The sequence below is a fragment of the Hevea brasiliensis genome, chromosome 18 (genome assembly GCF_030052815.1).
Source record: "Hevea brasiliensis isolate MT/VB/25A 57/8 chromosome 18, ASM3005281v1, whole genome shotgun sequence".
Lineage (NCBI taxonomy): Eukaryota > Viridiplantae > Streptophyta > Magnoliopsida > Malpighiales > Euphorbiaceae > Hevea > Hevea brasiliensis.
In genome coordinates this window covers 48925980-48946998 of record NC_079510.1, presented here as the reverse complement: position 1 = coordinate 48946998, position 21019 = coordinate 48925980, and the positions used below count along the sequence as shown (strand labels likewise).

At 29.9% G+C, this 21019-nt stretch overlaps 1 protein-coding gene across 3 annotated transcripts; it reads left to right on the top strand.

The window, feature by feature from the left end:
- The first annotated feature begins 6264 nt into the window (after positions 1-6264).
- Positions 6265-9661, top strand: LOC110646679 (NAC domain-containing protein 10). 3 transcript variants are annotated; one of them, XM_021800194.2, is made up of 4 exons: positions 6265-6419; positions 6700-6869; positions 6987-7182; positions 8789-9661. In XM_021800194.2, exons 2-4 carry the CDS (start codon positions 6717-6719, stop codon positions 9367-9369), a joined length of 930 nt encoding a protein of 309 aa, XP_021655886.1. In that variant the 5' UTR covers positions 6265-6419; positions 6700-6716; the 3' UTR covers positions 9370-9661. The 3 variants fall into 3 exon arrangements, with proteins under 3 accessions (XP_021655886.1, XP_021655883.1, XP_021655884.1); XM_021800191.2 differs by having other exon boundaries at positions 6294-6419; positions 6658-6869; XM_021800192.2 differs by having other exon boundaries at positions 6303-6419; positions 6663-6869.
- The last annotated feature ends 11358 nt before the right edge of the window (positions 9662-21019 follow it).

Here is a 21019-nt window from a genome sequence, read left to right as displayed (position 1 = left end):
GTATTCACCCTATTCGCCCTTAATTGGGGCAGAGCTCCCTCACCTAAATTTTTATCCAAAAAAATTTAATAAAATTAAAAATTTTAATTAAAATTAATAGTGGATATAAAAATTTTATTTTATTTTATCATTTAAAAAAAAGTGATGTCAAACTTTTATTTAATCAAGATTTTTTTGGATGTAAACATAAAAATGTAAAAGCTAAATAAATCATAATAAAATTGAGATCAATGCTATCAAACTTTTCACACAAAATTGAGATTCCAATTTATGCATTCCACCTTATCTTTTAGCATTTCCAAATTTTAATTATGAAAAGGTCATCCCCACGTAAAATTCAATGCAAAAAACCTTTAAAAGCATGAATTCCAATTTCCACGATTCCTTATCGATATCAATTATTTTTTTTATTTCCTGCCTAAAAAAAATATCCCTTTCAAATATTATAAATAACATCAATATCATTTTCCCTTTTCAATATTTTATATAATTTTATACTAAAAATATCTTATTTAAATTTAATAATAAAAATAATATCATTTAAAAATCAACATTAAATTTTAAATAATTTTAGGCTGTGAGAATCAAAGTAAATTAATAAAAAGATTATAATTATAAAAAGTTTGAGTTCATATAGAATAAGAGTTTAATAATTATTAAATTAAATATTTATATATAAATTTATGTAATCATTATATATGCTGTATTTAATTTTACATAAATTTTAATATAAATATATAAAGAAAAATAATTACAATTATTTAAAGAATAAATTTCTTTTTGGCCGATAAAGATTAAAAATTTAATTTAATTTTAATAACCATATATTTATTTAAAATGTTAATATAAATTTAAATTATATTTAAAATAATTAATTAAAAAATAATAAAAATAAAAATAAAAGTTAACGGTTAGAAGAGCGGAGGGAGGGGCCCATCGCCTCATCATTTTCTTGCTAGGCTAAAAATGGGAGCAGAGTGATCTGGCCCATACCCCATCTTTCCCAATTTCTTCTTAATTTCCTACGTGATGCTCAACACATGAAACTGGCCCCGGCCTATTGGACCTCACAATTTTGAGGGAAACCTGCTGTCAGGCCTGTTGACTCATAAAAAATCGGAGTAATATGAAAAAACAAATTAAGAAAATTGAAAAATAATGTTTTATATTAATATGTGTCATTTTTAAAAAATAAAAATTTTAAAAATTATTTTTTCAGAATTTTACTAAAATTTGAAAAACATATTTAATTTATTTTTCTTTAATTTTTTAATTATAAAAATTTTATTTTTAATTTTTTTAAATAAAAATTAATGACTTTTTCATAATAAAGATCATACTAAAATTTTTTCATAATTAAAAATGAATAATTATTTAAAAAAATTATTTATCATTAATTACATTATTATAAAATATATAAATAATATATATTAAATAATTTTAAAATAAAACATTTTTAAATATATTTTACAGTAATGTATTTTTTAATTATGAAAAATTCGAATATTTTTTGTTTTATTAAATTAGAAAATCGTTTATTATTTACACGTGCACACACATTTTTCATATTTTATATTTTATAAAAAATAAAAATAAAAATTTTGTTAAAAAATAGAAAATAAAAGGTAAAAAACTGTTTTTCACAAGCTTCTTCACTTAGTATAAATAAATCATTAGAAATGATTCATTTTTTTGAAATGTGGATAACTAAAAAAATTAAGATAATAAAAGAGTTTGAGATATGTATATCCCTTGGTGTACAAGTTTCCAGTTTTTATAATGTGGTAAATACAAAATTGACCAACTTCCATAGAGTTAAAGAAAATTTCTACAAACCCATACAACACGTTCCTAGTCGTGGCCACTAGCCAGACTTGTTTTAGCAATAGGAAGCACAGCAAGGACTATCTAGCTAATCAGGAAGCTCTCGCGTCAACCCATTTATATTTAATATATATATAATGATGCGATCTCCTTCTACTTTACTCCAAAGTTTGAAGATCTGATTGCATTTTGAATCTTTACATAATTAGTGGGTAATTGTATATGAATCTTCTCATCTCTGTGCGGGAAATGAACAGAAAAATACAATTCCCTGGCTCCCTGCCAGTGTTCCTAAAAGTTATTGTGTCGTTGATTCCCACTCTGTAAAATCTAAGGAAATTTGGTTGTCTTTCTATATATAGTCTATCGATATATAGAAGGTGGGGTTATTTAGACCTGAAAAATGACCCTTAGCTTGACGTGGATCAACGTCGTCTTCCTCATATAAGGATAAAATGTATTTTGATGGTTTGCTTGGATTGGCATTGAACATGTTGATAATGTTGGTTGTTGGTGAAATAAATAAGATTATTGAAATACTTGCTTCTTCCCAACCTTATTCGCGAAATAAATAAGAATGTTGAATTATTGTTTATTCTTCAAATAAATAAGGCCAGAAAGGCAGAAACCAATTATATATCACACTTTATTCTTCTCAAATTTTAAATTTATTATTAGGCCAGAAATCAAAATACTATATATAAAAATAAAGGCGGAATTAGGCGGAGGATTAGGGACCTCCCCTCAAAAAAAAAAAAAAAATGAAAAATAAACTTTTTTTTTTTATATAAATTTTAGTGTATTTTTTTTAAATAAATATTGTTTAGCCTTTCAATATTTTTATTTTTCTTTTACCTTCCTATTTTTATGTAAATTTAATTTATATTATTTAATTTTAAACTCTTAATATTTTATATATATTTTTTAATTTCTATTTTTTAAAATTTTTTTATATTTATTTTTGATAAAGATAAACTTTTAAGGGCATGGTTAAGAAAAATTCTAACTTATAAAAAGATGGGTCTAATACTTATTAGATTACAATATTTATATATAAATTTATATATTTATTATATAATGTATTTAATATAAATTTAAATTCATATAAAAATGAGTTTAATTATAGTTATATTAAATATTTATATTAATATATATGTAAAATTAATTAAAGTGTTTATATAAATTATATAAATATTTATATATAAATTCAATCTAATAATATATAAATTCATCTTCATATGAGTTTAAATTTTTTTATAAATATATATTTTATTATATATTTTTTAATTAATTTTACATAATTTTTAATGTAAATACGGTTATTATACATACTATCTCAACTTTTAATTTTGATTCTGAATTTAATTGAGCTCAATCTCAATTAAATTTAGGATCAGTTTGGTCAACGTTTATGGGTCCAAAGTGGCCCATGAACTCGAAATTCATCGAACTCGGGAAAGATGTTTGACGAAAAAAATTTCAAAACCCTAATCAACACGTTAAAACCTACAGCTTGAAAAGCTTAACGACTAAGCTTTGAGTTGTCTCATAGCTTAGCTTCTTGGAGAAGCAAAGACATAAATGGACAAAATCAATAATAATAATAATAATGATAATAATAAAAAGCGAATATGCGAATCAATTAAAAAAATATATTATTAATTTTATATATTTAGAAAATTTAAAATTATAAAAATTAAATTTATTTGAATATATATATATATATATATATATATATATATATATATATATATATATATATATATATATATATAACTTAATATTATATTTAATTGGAAATATGTATTGTACGTGGCGATCAAAATGGCCAAAAATCAATTGGCTTGAAGCTCAAAGTTGCTGCAAGCACAATTTATTTTCTTCTTTTTTTATGGTCACAAATTCAAGTCTGACTCGAACTATTTTCTATATTATAATATGTGTGTTTAATTATATTAAATTTTAATTAACGATTATGAAAATCTAAATTTATATATAATATAATTTGAATTTTATATGAAATTGTATAGTTATATAAAGTTTATAGAAAAAATTAAGAATCTAAATTAATTTACATAAACTAGTTAAGTTGCTAAGCATGCAGTAGTAGCTACAATATTTTTTAGAGAAAGCTACACAACTAATTAATATATAATGAAGGAGCAATAGACTATTTTATATTGCTTAGACTTTATAATGCTATTAATTATTAAATGAATTAGTTTATTAGGAAATATATTTCTATAAAAAAATATATTATTCAGTTAAAAAATGACAATAAAATTGTTTTAAACTTTAAGTAGTAAAAAAAGTAAGTCAATAATAATATAATATTATAATATTCTTTTCGTATGATTTTTTTAATCATAATTTTAATTTATTTGGTTTAATATTTTAACAATATAATCTTTGGAAATAGAATTCGTTAATATTTTTCGTGAGTCCAATATATAATTAATCGATATAATATCAATTAAAGCAATGTTACTTTGTAGATATGTAAGTAAATATTGTTTTAAAATTATTTAGATATATATTACATTTCTTTTTATTTGGGATTTTGACATGAAATATGTAAATAATTTTATTTTTGCTAACTATTATATATATCTTCACTAAATGTTTCGCTTGTTGGTGCAGATCAAAACTAATCAGAAGATCCTTGTTTGGAGGATCAAAACCAATGATTAAATTATAAATTTATAAGATATGTGCTATGCATGTGTAGAAAGGATCACCGTGGCAGTTTCGATGATGGTTTAAATTGGATCATAGAGATCAGTTTGATTTTAATTTCAGCAGTTTCAAATTCAGTTTAATCCAAATTTAATTGATTCTATTTGATTTAATTCTATCATAAATTTCATTTCATTTGAAAATGAATTTCATAATAGAATTAATTTACAAATGAATTTCTTTGTTTGGCATATTTTATATTAAATATGAAATTCATTTCAAATGAAATGAATTTTATATTTAGAATAAATAAAATAAAATGAAATGATATATAATAAAAAAATAATTTCATCTCTTGAAATATATATTATTTAAAATTTAAAATTTATTTATAAATTTTGTCAATTTTAATAAAATTTAGTTTAGTTTAATTATTAAGAATTTTAAATTTATTTTCATTTGAACTAAATACTAAAATTTTATATTTATAAATTAATTATATAAAATTTTATGAAATTTATTTACACCAAACACTACTTTTAATATTTTTTAAAATTTTTTTTAAATGATTAATTTATTTTTAATCAAATTATTAATTCTGATTCGATTAATTTAAATTTAAATAAAAGAGAAATCGCGACAAAATAATTTTAATTTAATTTGAAATATATATGAATCATTAACCCATTGTGGTCCTAAATTTGACCAGAATTTTTTCCATTAATAATCTTATGGCCTAAGCAAAGCACAATAGGCTTCTATCCAAAGCCATAAGAACCATATATTTAGATAATAATTTATTGAAAAGGATTAACGTTGATACTTTATTCTTGATATTAATGAAAAATTTTCACGTATCTAATTTATCAATCATATTGCAATATGTGAAAAATTTCAAATATTAAGGATTCTTTGTTTCATGAAAATATTTTTTGTATTTTTTAGTATTTAGATATTTAAAAAAATAAGTTAATGAAAAATATTTTTTTAATTAAAGAAAAGGAAAAATTAAATCCTTTTTAAAGAAAATGATTTCACTTTTAAAAAAATAAAAATTATTTTCTATTTTCTAAATTTTGATATATATATATATATATATATATATATATATATATATATATATATATATATATATATATATACTATTAGTTTAACATTACGACTAAACCATAAAAAATATTTTCATAGAAAATATTTTTTAAAAAAATATTTTTCATAGAATATATTTTTTATATACAAATTATTTTTCATAAAATAAATAAAATTAAAAAAAAAAGTTACCGATGTAATATCCAAATTCAAATGTATATATTTTTAATAGAAAAAAAAATTAAAGTCTGTATTACAAAGTCGAAGATGGAGAGAATATATAAGAATTAAAGGTGAATAAATGGATTAGCAGCTGATAGCAATACAAGTTGGTGTGAGATATATACACATATACATACAATTGGCACACAACAAATTTCACATATATGGCTTAAACCATACTCAAGGTTGACACAGCAGCTAATCTCTCTCTAAAGAGGTAAAACGTCTGAGAAGTGATGAAGCAGGTGTTGTAGCTAGTAGCTCCATCTCCCACCCTACATTCCTTCTGTATATATGTTTTTTTTTTTTTTTTAAGCTTTAACATTCCCAAAATATAACCTAATAAAAATAAAATAATTATAATATTACTGGTAGTCTACCCGAAAAGTAGGCTGAAGAAGACCGCATTTATTCTTTGATGCAACACTATGTACATTATCATAACCAAACCTTGACGTCCAAGTAATCTATATTATTTCTAGAATATTTCTCCCTATTTTTTTTCTTTTTATACCCTTTTATCCAATCCTCTCTCTCTCTCTCTGCGCGAGAATCTGCAGTAGCTAGAAGTGGTAACCCAATCAATCAAACAATAGAAGCAAGAAAAGGTGTAGAAGCATTAAATTCCTTTCCTAACTTCAAGATACCAGAACTGGGCTTTGGGTTATAACACACAAACAAGTGTTTTAAAGAGACAAGTTTTGCTTTTCTTTTTTTTTTTTTTTTCTTGTAATATTTCTTTCTTTTTAGCCGTGTATAATTTATCTTATTCTTTCTTTTGTTTTTCTTTTTTCTTTTTTATTATTTTCTTGATAGTACTGATTGCTCTTGATTCTTTTTGGGAAGGGAAGAGAAGAGAGACTAAAACTTCCACTGTTTGATGGGCAGAGAGCAAATCTAGAGAAATGACATGGTGCAATAATAACTCAGTTGATGAAAGAGCTATTCAATTAGTCACAGCCAGCTCCAAAGAAAACACTGTTATTGATACCAAAATTGATCAAATTCGAACCATAACTTGCCCTTCTTGCGGCCATGATATCCAGTTGCAAGATCAGGTATATATTCTATGTAATATGTGATTTTGGAAACCCATTATATATTGTCCTCTTCTTGTTCGCTAAATTGTTCTTCTTTCTTTTTATTTTTTATTTTTGGTCATGGACAAATCATAGGCTGGTGGGATAGTTCATGATTTACCAGGATTACCTGCAGGAGTAAAGTTTGATCCGACTGACCAAGAAATACTTGAGCATTTAGAAGCCAAGATATTGTCTGACATGCGAAAGCTTCACCCTCTAATTGACGAATTCATCCCAACCATTGAGGGAGAGAATGGTATTTGCTATACCCATCCTGAGAAGCTACCAGGTAGTGTTCATCTCCTTTTTACATCTTTGATTAGTTTTATCAGAATCTTACTGGCGTAATTAGCTAGATTTTATCAGCTACTGAGCCTGGAAATAGATTAATAGGGTGTATTTGATAATTTGTTTAGATTAATAATGCCTAACCAATCAACTTTTAACCCGTTTAATTATATTATAAGTAAAAAATGTAATTAAGTAGGCTATATATTTGCTAATCCTAACCTCTTCTTACAGGTGAAGAGTCTCATTTCTGGTTATTCTAATGAGACAGACAGCAAATTATGATTTCTTGAGTTTTAATCAAACCCCATAATGAAAAATGAAAATATAATTTATGTTAAGTAATTAAAGATTTTGCATTTAGTATTTTTTAACTGTGTGTAATTTAAGCGCGCAATAGCGCGCAATATAGTGTGTGCGCTTACATGCGCTTCATAAACATGTTAATTGTAATCTAAATTAATGATGCTTTCATCACGTGGTTACTGAATTTCTAGTTTAATTTTTTCAATAAGTAAAAATTTATTAAAAAAAATAAGAAAAACTTAGCATAAACATTTCTTATTAGAATTTGATCGATAAGTCATTTCAATACATCCAATCTAGGCCAAAGCATGGCAAAAACATATTAAGTAGGGAAAACCTAAAAAATGTAGCACAAAGATACAATACCAACAACAACAAGTTTGTGGGTAACTTATGCATCAAAAAGATTTCTAACTTTATTAATCTTCTTAAGTTTGTATTGATGATATAATAATAGAGCACAAAAGGGTAGGGAAACAGTTGTTATCATTAAGTTGGCATTCTTAGTTTTACTTAAGGCTCCATACGCTCCCATATACAATTTGACACGAAATGAAAACTCAAAGTTCACAATCAATAATTGACAAAATCTATAGCTGGAAAAAGTTTTTGAGTCTAAATGTTTTTCATGTTTTTCTCATTCATTTGGTTTAATTAGTACTCGAAACTAAAGAGTTTATAATTTTGAAAATGATTTTAATATCAGTAAATTAAAATTTATTAATTTAATATATTTCATTTAAATGAAAACAAGTAATTTTAGTTTAACACAATTTGTAACTTATTTATTTTGATCACTTTTGATCTTATTGTTAAATTATTACTCTATTCTGTGGTGGAATCTAGCATAATAGTGTGGGGACTATAGCATTAAATTTAAACGTGTCTTTGCTTTCCCTTCTAGGTGTACTTTTAAAAAAAAAAAAAAATCTGGTGGAGATACTGAATTAATAACTTCAATAATATATTTTCATTCTAACGCAAATCAATTAGAATAATGGACACTCTTATTTTTCTAAAAGACATATATTGGTAAATTTATTTTTTTTTTATAAGTAAAATAATATATATTAGGAAGGGAAGTTTTTACTTAAACTCAGTTAATTGTAAATTTAATATATAAATACGTGTTATTAACATTTATATATTGAATCTATGTTGAACTGAACTTAAGTAAGAAATTTTTTTTTGGCTCAAGTTAAAGCGATTCCAAGCTTAAATAGATACTTTCTAATAAAATAATATTACATTTTAATGAGAAAAATATGACAATGTGTTGTAAGCACATTCTTATGATGCAGGAGTAAGCAACGATGGCCAAGTCCGGCACTTCTTTCACAGGCCTTCAAAGGCATACACAACTGGAACTAGAAAACGCAGAAAAGTGCACACTGATGAAGATGGGAGCGAGACCAGATGGCACAAAACTGGCAAAACAAGGCCAGTTTTCTCCGGAGGGACGGTGAAAGGATTCAAAAAGATTTTGGTGCTTTACACAAACTATGGAAGGCAAAGAAAACCTGAAAAGACAAATTGGGTTATGCACCAATACCATCTTGGCCAAAACGAAGAAGAAAAAGAAGGAGAGCTAGTGGTTTCAAAGGTTTTCTACCAAACTCAACCTAGACAATGTGGTTCTAGCATTAAAGATTCGCTTGACCAAAACTTGAGAAATCGAATTGACCATGAAAACGCTCCTTTAGCTAAGAACCCAGCTCTTGTTGATTACTATAATAATCCACCTTTCTTCTCTTATGATCATGGGAGCCATAATAGAGAAAGCCCATCTCAGTTAATCCCAAATATGGTTATTCAAGGTGATGGATCTTCCTTTTTTCGATTAGCTGCTGATACAAGCAAGGGCAAGCTTCAGAGAAGATAGAGATATTCTGGTAGAGAGCAGCAATGACAAGGACTATTGTTTTGGTGGTTGTTGTTGTTGTGGTGTAGCAGTCATACATATAATTTATTACAGTGAGATTTTAGTTTGGTGAGGAAATTAAAGAGGATTGGAGAATAAGGTATAGGTATGGCTTCTTTCTTAAAAGATAAAGAAAGCCAAGGTTTATTTGGAAAAAACTTTGGCCATGAAACTATTTTCAGTTGTTCTTAAGCAGGGAAAACAATGTGGTGATATAATGTTACAATATGGTGAGTTGCATTTGTAGTAGAAAGTTTACAAAGATAACTTTTATAAGCTTTAGGTAGTTTGATATATATAGGGTTTATAGCTTAACAATTAATATTTTCATCTCATATACACTAGTTTGTTTGAATAAATTCAATGCAGTTAAGGTTTCAATTTTCTCTCAGAAATTTCATATACATGTGAATATCTAATTTTAAAGAAGAGTATTTTGATTCTTTTGACTTTGATTAAAATTAAAATTTAAAATTTTATATCCGGAAATGAGTCGAATATTATTGAACTAAAGTTTATTATTTGATAAACGTTCAGAATTATAAGTTATGTAATAATATCATTTTGTTGACAGATTATATTTATGATTATTAGTGATATAATTTAAATGAAAAAAATCTTTTAAGTGTTCCACCACATTGTGGTATTTCATTAAATAAAAAAAAAAACTCAGAGCTATTCAAGAATCTCCTTCCTAAACGATGGATGAGATCTATGGAAAAAGAAAAAGCAAAAGAGTAGGGTAGGATAGATATCTTAGGCAATAGTTACTACCTATATATGTTTTCGTTTTTGTTCTCTTAGGCAATAGTTACTGCGTCCAAGTTAGGTAATATTCTATAGATATCTCAACAAGTTTATATTGAGCTGTTGATAGATCTTCAAACAAGGAAATGGGTTATCAAACAAATAATCAACAACTAAACTATTAATTTAATGACAATTAACTTGTAATATATGTTAATGACCATATATATATATATATATATATATATATTCCTCCCTTCTTAAATAATATATAATGGGAAAACATTGCCATTCTTTAATAATACAATATTGAAAAGAGACTCAATAATATGTATATGGCCCATACATATATTCTAAAAATAAAAATTTCAAAAATTTTGAAAGATTGCTTGGTTGCCAAGTGAATTATTTTACATATTATTGACTAAGATTTTGTTTTTCAATTCATACCATAAAATAAAGTTGTTTGATTCTTGCAAAATTATCTAGTTTTAATTTGAATGGTCAATTGATTAAATTTAAAGTTGAATGCAAGATAATGAATCAAATCTAATGCCGAAGCATTAATGGAAAAATAGATTAGTAAACATATAAAAATTCCAGAAGCTTGGAATTTGTTTAGAATGGCAACATGCATATTGAAGAATTGGACCCTTATTGTAACACCTCAAATTTTTAAATAATTATTTTATATGTAACTATATGATTTTTGACTGTTTTGGAGGGTCTTAGAGGGGTCATATGATATTGATGAGATGTGATTATGGGAATTTGAGATTTAGAAGTATTATTTGGATCTTTTTGCAGGTTGGGTAGGTTATAGGTATAGGGAAAATTTTATTGGATTTTCGGCAAAACTTAGGATTGTGCTTTGAGTCTTTAAAATTTTGTTTTAAGTAAATATTGATACAATATTTAGGTGAGCCGAGTTAGCCTTCCTCCTTCGCCCAGCCGCCGCAGCGACTTTCGGTTAATTTGTAAGTAGATATTGATTTTATTTATAATTTCAATATTATTTTATTCAAAGTATGTTCATGCGTTATTTATACATATATGTATGTAATAAATATTAGGCATGCTTTATATTGCATTTGTTCTTGATGATATTGCTGTGATTGTTCTCTTAGGGCAATCTGGAACTGTGTATGTGAGTGGGTGTGTATATGGATATGGATAGGACGGGTAGACACAGCTGGAGCTTGACTCGCTGGGACCCGATCCTTATTATGGATAAGTAGGGGTAGGCACGGCGTTTGAGTTGACCTCGCTGGCCCCCACATTTACATAATAAGAGAAAGTTTGGCTTTGAGTTGATCTCATTGGTAGAGGTTAGAACTAAGAGAGTTTTGTAAGGGGATCAGCTCCCCATATATATATATGTGTGAGTATGAATTTGACACGGGTGCGTGAGTGCTCCAGATTGTCTATGATGTGATTTGATATGATCTGTATGGCTTCTATGAAGATAATGCATTTCATTTCTAAGGATGCATTAGAATTAGATAGTTACATAAATTGTATGTGAAATTAATATCTTACTCTATGGTCAAACGCTCATACCTGTCCACCTTATTTTTTCAGATTACAGGAGAGGTTTTTCTTGTGTTTAACCTGCTTCATTCTCTACAAGTATACTTGCCATTATCTTCGTAATTTGAAATGTTAAATTTGAATTCTAGATCTCCGCATGTGTAGGAACATATTATTTAGTTGTGACTGTAAGATCTATTAATTTGGATGTAATTTATAATCTACATGTATGTGTAAGTATGGGGTGGATGCCTATGTTGGATGAGGGAGTTGGACTCCCCTTTGATTTTATATTGATTATGGATGATTGTGTGGGTGAGAGCTCCCCAAATGGTTTGGTTTTGATATTACAGGTCGGGTGAGTTGAGGACTCCCCATTGAATGGTCCATATTATAGCTGGACTCTATTCGGTTGTTTCTTGAAATTGGGCCAAATATGGGCTTCATGATTGGGTTAAAAGATAATTGGGCTTACTATGAGTTTTAGGGTCCTTATGCTGACCCAAAGCCAATTCCTAGTGCCGGTCCGGCCAATAATTTGGATCCTGACAATAATAGTATCAGAGCTTAGGCTTCAGATTCATGGGAAATGCATGTCTGAGGCCTTAAGAAAAATCTGATTAGGAGTCACATACAGAGTATATGATTCTATTTCATCTTCTTTTGTAATTCCTTGTTTCTAGATTTTGCATTATTCCTTGGATAGTGTAAGAGTGCTTCAGTTTCGTGGTTCAATTTTTGTGGAGTACGTGGTGATGTGGGTTAAAGTTAGCAAATGTGTTGAGGTTTGCCTTAGGAATGCGTACTCCAAAAAATGTTATGTTTCTATCATTATAGGGCTAAATGGTGTGCCTATCTAATGCAAGGCATGAGTACATAAAGGTGAGTTATGACATTATAATTGCCCTAAATAGGAGTGAAGGTATCACTGCTAGCAGTAGTCAGTAGACAGCCCAATCAGAGAAAGTTATGATATCAGTGGGTTTGAGAGAGATAAAAGATTGGAAAACATGGTCTGCTAGGATGTACTGTAGTAACTATGTAATGTTCTTGATGTTTGTATTGTACACTATAGAGTACAGTACCAACATGAGATTATTGTATAGAGCTGCGTGCTTCCCTGTGTTGTTCCTTTATGAAGGTGTTTACGAATGGCCTCTGTTTTGGTACAATTATAATAGGACAAAGTTTTATATTTACAGAAGAGTTGGAAACTCCTAGTTAGGGTTTAGGACTCTTGAGATAGAATATCAAAGGTCACAGTTAGATGATAACTAGAGTCAGTGACTCAGTTATCCTAACTTGAGCGTAGAGTTATAGCATAAGTGGTATGAGACTAGAGGTTTTTAGTATGGTTGTAGTGTAATGAGATCATTAGCAGTGTTGACGTTATGGTAAACATATTGCCTAAAGTTTAATGAAGATAACACCTCCCTTGTGTGATAGTGGAGTGTTAGTACTGCTCTATTCCTTAAAGGAGATTGGAGGTTATGAATAATACTCGTAGCCTACGAAATGACATTTTAGGAAAGACTACAATATAAAAAGAGAGCAGATAACTTTACATAGTTGTGATAATGTAGTAGATGTGATACCTCTCTTATAGTCAGTGATGCTGCAGAGTATGGTGATGTCTTCTCAGGAGAGACAAAAGAGTATCACTAATATAATGATCTATGGAATGATGTCTTAAATGGGTCTCTGGAGTGTGGCAAAGAACAGTTGGCTTATGTATCTTAGAGAGGGTATAAGTTTCATTCTAGGAACCATAAGTGATTGGATCTTGATGGATGAAAAGCCTATGAATTGAATAACGAGTGATGGTGTCCAGTATCTGAAGTTTTGAATAATTGAGTGGATATAAGAAAGTAAAATCCTTTCAGATCCCCTCCTTGAGATATTAGAAGGTAGTTTGTAGTTAAGTAGAGGAAAGGACAATGACTGCAAGTTAGCAAAAATAAGCCATAGAATATCAGTAGATAAAAGGAAATATAAAAATGAAAATTTGGATAGTTGGTTTCAGATGTAACAGGAGAGAAATTCGAATGGCAGTGGAAGTGCTAATCAGAGTGGTTGAAAGATCATTTTTGAGTAGTACAAAGTGAAGAGGACCTAGTAGAGACACTGAAAGGTACAGTTATCTAGCATAGCTATCAGGTCAAAAAGAAGAATGGAGCTAGGGAATAAAGTAATCAAGGCTCTATTTTGGGGAACATAAAAGAGATGAATTTAAGGGAAAACCGAATAGCCAAGAATAGGATAAGATTAGGGAGATCAAAGTGAGATATAAAGTACGTAAAGTGCCATCCGGGGCAAGGTAAGTAGGACGAACTGAAAAGCAATATTAGAAAGCCCTGAACAAGATTACATGAGTGAGGATAGTTGTCAAGATATAGGATATAAAAGTATAGGACTTAGAGCAGGTCATAGTTAGGGCAGTGTCAGGTGCCAGAACACGAAGTTCATGATTGTGCTAGCTGTGAAGTAACTTCTACAAGTGCTCGGGTCACAGTAGTATAATTTTAAAAATAATATCATTCCCACAGGGAATTGTGCTTAAATTAGAAATAAAAGAATAAGCTAATTAGAATGATAAAATTTAAAGATATTAAAAATGAAATTTAAAATTAAAATTGATATTTGAGGAATTTAAACTAAATCAAACAATTAACTAAATTAATTAAACTAGATTACAAAATTTAAATCGAAATTGCTAATTATTAAATTGGGAGGAATTAAATATAAATTCAATAAAAATTAAAGTGATTCTAGAGATAGGGTTTTAATATTGTTTGTATGTGGTTTATCCCTAATTTAGCCAAACACATGAGACTTGCAATTTTGAGGGAAATCAATTCTTAGTTCTTTGAAACCTTTTTTAAGCATTTCAAAATTGGTATTCATTAAATCAAACTCTGTTTTTACAGTATTTCAAACCTAACAAAGACCCAATTAAAGCTCTAATTAATTTTAGAAAGTCCCCTTAATCCTCTTAGCTTATTTCTAACACCAAGAAAACTAAGTTTATTACAAGATTATCTATCCCAAACATTCACTTTTCAGTCCATCTGTCAAAGATTAAAACTTAACTTAATGAGGGCCCGTTGTGAGCAAGGCATCAAGCTAACAAGCAATAAATCAAAATGCGGCAAATCTCATTTAAATGACTAAATCAGTTCAAAAACACAATACAAAGCAATATTTACAAACTCATCTCTAGAATCTCAAAGATCTACTCACAAATCATGGTTTCAAGACAAACCCAAGTATAGAAATGAAGATATAATGAAAATCTAAGTTAAGGAATAGAAAAACCCAGTAAAATGATGAAGATTCTACTGCTAGAGAGTTGCAAAAAACGACTTCTGCTGCTACTGCAAAATCAGATTTCACGAGCTCCTCTTCCTCTCTTTCTTTCTTGCAAAATCTCCCTCTCTTTCTCCTTATGGAAAGAAAGAGATAAAAGAGCTTTTATATGGTTCAGAGGTCTGCCCTAGAATGGGTAAAAAGGCAGAAGATTCTAGAGAAAGTGATGTATTGAATCAGAGGAATAAAAATGTCACGTCAGCCATTTTCAGTAAAACGACACAAGCTGAATCGGTTGTGTTGCGGGTTGTGTTGCAGGTTGTAAAACCTGCTGCTTGAGAAAAACTACATATCTAACAATCGACATAACCTGTGACACAAGCTGTGTCGCAGGTTGTGTCACTTTCAGCCTCTTTAACTCAACTTCAAAATTTTTGCAATTCAACTCTAATTTCTTCCAAATGGATGTTCCGATCAAAATATAACAAATTTCTCTAAATTTAACCTACAAAACAAATAAATTCCAAAAATTAAACTAAGAAGTGTAAAATTGCAAAATTAACTAAATATATACTAATATCTATAGTAATAGCTATGAACAAGGGTAAATTATGTGCAAAAATCATACCTAAATGATGATATAAAATGCATGCATCAAATTTCTCCATACTCAAACTTTTGCTTGTCCCCAAGCAAAATTTCATTAAAACTCATTTGGAAGGGAATAGAATCAGTCTTTGAAAACACAAAAATCACTAATCCAAACTACTAACTTACCTCTAGCCATCAACATTTCAAATTCCCACCAACGAAGCACAAAGAATGAAGCAATCACTCTCAATAATTACAGAATAGCTAAGAATTCACTAATCAACCCAAGCAACAAATACCAACCAGCTACAAGAGTCAATTATGCCAAAACAAACCTAAATGAAATAGATAGCTAATGTGTCTCAAATAGATGGTGAGTAATGTATGGAAGATTATATTGCCAAACCCATATGCAAGCATAAAAGTTCTAACTCCACTAATGTAACAAACATTTTTCAAAGAATCATTAGGTCTTTTTAAGGGTTGTAATGGGGTCACATAAGGTAAAATTGTGGTTAACAAAGAAAGGGAATAAGGAAAATAAAATATGAGAATAATATTAATCACGAAACTCAAAGTGCATCCAATATTCTTTTTTTTATTTTCATTTTTTTTATCAAGAGGAGAGAAATTCACAATGAATCTCAAGTGCTATCACAATAATTATATAAAGGGACTACTTTTTATACTCTTTTGATTTTGTATTTGTCCCTATTTCATGTCACATCCAAAATTACCTTTGGGATATTTTGGTGACCTTTTTTTTTTTTATCAGCTTTTCACAATTACTCTAGCACTTTTCAAGATGTTTCAATCCTCCAAGTTTTTTTTTTTGTGCACTTAATTGCTAAAATATTATTTTCATAAATAGGTGGTAGTGTTTAGGTTTTATGGCTAGGTAAATGATTTGGGTTCCAAAGAAATTAGGGAATTAAGGTTCAAGGGGGTTTGCAAGGGTTGAAATGAAATTAAGATAGGTTAAGGCTAAATGTGAGGTTTAAAATATGAAGGAATGCCTAAATCATATTCTTATCAAACGCAAGTTAAAAATTTCGCTTTGAAAGATTTAAAATGCTTGTTCTAGGAATGTGAGACGACAATGACCTTTTTCTTCCTTAAAGGCTTATTCAGACACTCAAAACTCAAAATAACTAATTAGAATCTGCATACCTAGATGAATATATTAATTTTCAGCTATTAAGTAAGAGAAAGAATAATGCTTAAGACTTTGTACCCAGCTGGAACTTTCATTCCACTAACCATCTAAAGGCAAGTTGGATTGCTTGAATAAGCAGCTTCTGGAATTCAAAGACTGGTTTAAAAATCCAAAAATTTTAAATGAATAAATGAAATGCATGAATGTATAAATGTATAATCAACCTATATGTAACTAAGTATGCATAACTAAGTGTATGAAGCTATATGCAGTGTATATATATGAATATGTACAAGTATGAATTAATGAGTATGTCACCATATGCAAGTGAAAAGGAAAAATAATTTTTGTAAAAAATTTACCCTCTCCCCCACACTCAGATGAACATTATCCTCAATGTTAAAAGATTACAAGGAATGGGATAATTTGGCTATCAATGCAATGGGTTTTCTCAAATATTGTGCAGAAAATAGGTGGCTAATATGTGCATAAAGAATGGATATGTAAGCCTAAAGTGGATAAGGAGTATCCTGTTTCATAAGTGGTAGCACAACTTATGCTGAAAATGACACAAGCTGAGATAAAAATTGTTACCTCATTGAAGGTGCAGCCAATTTAATTAAATAAAATTTGGACAACTGCTGCACTCATTGCAAAAGAAATAGTGGAATGGAATCCATTAAAGCAATTAAACTCAAAAAGTTGAAATAGAGAGGTTAAGTTCAAAAATATAACCATGAGATATCCACTCATCAAGTGAACTTCCAAAATAGCATATAAAAGCAAGTGAGCAAAGCATTAAAGATTCAAAAGAAAAATGTGTTTATGAGTAACTACAAAAAAAAAAAAAAAATTACTGAATAGGCAATGTTTCAAGTAAAAGAAAAGTAACACAAGCAAAATATTAACTAAACAGGCTACTAAAAACACTAATTAATTAAGCAACTAAAATAAAGACATGAAATATGTAAACTGAAAATAAAAGCTGGTCAGTCATGAATGATAACTCCTTTGCCCTTGCCATCTTGTGGAGGTGGTGGTGCTTTTGGTGGTTGCTGTGGAGAAAGGATGCTCAAAATGAGTGCCTAGTTAGTTTCTATCTGCTCTAGCTTAGCTCGCATGGCTTTCAACTCGTCTTGCATTTTAGCACTTCTATCCAAATATATATCAGCTAAATCCCTTAATGTTTGAAAAGAGACATCTGTCATTTGCCGAAAGGAGTAGATCTAATCACTGAGATTCTCCATGAATGTCAGAAGGGTTACCATGGAGGGTCCAGAAGCTGTTGATCAAGCAGGTTGTGCAGCTGGTGGAGCCTGGCATGGAGGTTGTGTAGAAGGCTGCTCAATAGGTTGCTCAGATGATGAGGAGGAGCTAATTGCAGGAGGGGAGCCTGGTGGTGTTGCTGCTGGTGCCAGAATCTCATAAAGCTGTGTAGCCTCATTTTTAATACAAAATTTTTGGTTGGGTTGGCCAAATGAGGTCCATCCAAATATAGCAAACCAGTTGTGACGGCAGCACACCTATGAACTTGAGGGTCAAAACCAAAATAATGCGCAATGGGTGTGACCAAACCTCCAAACACAATCTTACCAGTACCCCTAGTAGTTTGGTGGAGCACATGGCAGCAAAAGTAATAACCAGGTGAAATCTTTTTTCCAGTTTTGGCACACCACAAAAAAAATAGGTCATATTGAGACATTGTGCCGACACTTGCTAGTCTTCCTAAAATTGTGTTTGCAATTAATCTTTAAAGTAATCGCAAGGAGTGACTCTCAATTTTAGAGGCTTTACTGTGCCCAGGTTTGAAAACACCTGCTAAGGGTGCTATTTGCTGCCAAAATTCATGCCCATTATAATCCCTTCTACTGGTAGGCATTTTAATCAAACCATCAGTGGGGAACCCGAATATATGATGAAAGTCTTCCCTGGACAGTACCCTATCTTGATCGAGGCATCTAAAGTGGATTGTCAAGTTATTATCCAATTCATATTTATGCTTACTAGTGGACAGGGAGGCCATAAATTCCTACACTAGAGTGGGGTAAACCAATTCCTGTTTATGAAGAAATCTCACCCAACCCAAAGCATCCAACAAATTCTGCATTTCATTATATATATTCAAAGATTTAAGTGTAAACACATCCAAATACTGAGTCTGAACAATTTCTCTAGTTTCAATTTTTGTCTTATTTTTCTTTATTTCGGCAGTAGGCAATACCCATTGTCTGGAAATAGGCACAGATGAAGGAATAGCGGGGTTACCTGAAGATTTCCCTGGGCGCTTTACCGCTGATCTCAGGATTCCAAGGCGAGCACCAGGTACGGCAGAAGTGGGCGGCTGGACTGGTTGAGGCTGTGTGGGCTGTTCGGATTTCTTTCTCTTTGTGCCGCTTGTGGTTTTGTGTGGCTTAATACTCTTTGCTTTCTTCTTCTTGTATGTAGCAATGGGGGCATCACCAGAATGGGTTGCCGGCGAGTCAATATCCATGGGTTTGGTGGGTTGAGGTTGCGGCGTAGGGTGTGAGGGATGGGTAGGGGAGTTTTCGAAGGAAAGAGGGGAATCGGTCATGGCGAAAATGGAAGAGAGGGAGCAAAAAAGAAGAAGAAGAATACGAAGAAGTAAAAGAAGAAAGAAAAAAAATGTCGTTGAGGATCGTGGGTGGCGAAGGTTACAGCATAGAGGAATGAGTGGGGTTGTGTCGGAGGTTATGTCGAGAGAAAGAGGGAGGTAGTGGGGTTGTTGGGTATGGGTTCGGGTTAGGGAGTAAAAGTGATGGGTTTTGGATATGGGTATGGGCTTTGGGCTTTGGTAATTAGGTAAAGGCTGTTGGTAAAAAGAAAATGATGACGGGCTTTGGGTATGGGTTTAGTTAAATGGGCTACGGGCCATGGGTTTGGTTTAGTTAGTTAGTGGTTTTTTTTTTCATGGGTTAGTGGGCTTTTTAGCATGGGGTTGGTCGCGGGCCCATTCTAGTGAATTGGGTTGTCAACCTGCAAAGCAAAATAAACGACACAAGTTTGAACACAAGGATGGAGCTTGTGCAAGAAGTTGTGAAATCTTCTGCCCAAATTGTGCCCAGTGAACACAAGCTATGACACAACCAAAATCGATTATGTCGCAGGTTGTGAAATATTCTGCCCAAATTGCACCCAGTGAACACAAGCTACGACACAACCAAAATCGATTGAGCCGCAGATTGTGAAATCTGCTGTGTAAACTTGACAAATCTACACAGTACCTAAAAAATTGAAACAAATTAGATTTCAAGTGATTAGACCTTCATAACATAAATTCTAATTGCTCAACCTGTTATGTTCATCAAATACTCATAAAAAATTTATTTTTTTTCAAAGCACCAATTTACACATCCATATTCAAATAATTTTCTGTTTAAACCAAGATGTCAAAGTTTGGAAACTATTCCTCTTAAAATTAACAAAAAGGGCAATGAGTCCTGCAAAATCCACCAGCAAATAATCAACAATAGAAAGATGAAAAGTATAAGTTAACAAATTTAAAACTAAAATTTAAAGCTGAAATTTAAAACTAGAACTAAAACAAATTTTTTAATGCTCATTTGCTTGCAATGAATTGTATTCCATCTGCACAAGAAAATTAAAACAATGTCAAACTCTGAATAAAGAGTATAAAAAAAACTTAAAACAAATATATGAAAGAAATAAAGAATCAATGAAAAATTATGGGTTATGTCCAAAAATGCTAAGTTTAGGTCTTTAGCTTGACCTTACTCAATCAAAATTTTATAGAGAATGAGAGAGATAGCAGGTTGCTATCTTCTCAATTGGCTCACCAACTGAATAATGCCTCAACCTTTGCCCATTTACCTTGAAATTACCAGATTTTTCACCAAAAATTTCCACAACACTATGAGGGAAAACTTTTACAACATTAAATGGACTTGACCACCTTGATTTTAATTTTCCTGAAAAAAATTTCAACCTTGAATTGAATAAGAGCACCAAATCTCCTTCTTTAAAGTCCTTTTTCTTGATATGCTTATCATGCCATTTTTTAGTTCTTTCTTTATAGATCCTAGTATTTTCATAAGCATCAAGTTTCAACTCTTCTAACTCATCAAGTTGCAAAAGTCATTTGTTTCCAGCAGCTTGTAAATTGAAATTGATTGCTCTTATGGCCCAATAAGCTTTATATTCTAACTCTACGGGCAAATGGCATGATTTCCCAAAAACTAACCTATAAGGTGTAGTTCCTATGGGGGTTTTAAAGGCTATTCTATATGCCTAAAGAGTGTCATC

Excerpts from the sequence above, each read along its gene's own strand:
- LOC110646679 (XM_021800194.2), top strand. The coding sequence starts at position 6,717 with ATGACATGGTGCAATAATAACTCAGTTGATGAAAGAGCTATTCAATTA. Across the intron at positions 6,870-6,986 it reads ATATCCAGTTGCAAGATCAG|GCTGGTGGGATAGTTCATGA; the intron begins GTATATATTCTA and ends GACAAATCATAG. Across the intron at positions 7,183-8,788 it reads CCATCCTGAGAAGCTACCAG|GAGTAAGCAACGATGGCCAA; the intron begins GTAGTGTTCATC and ends CTTATGATGCAG.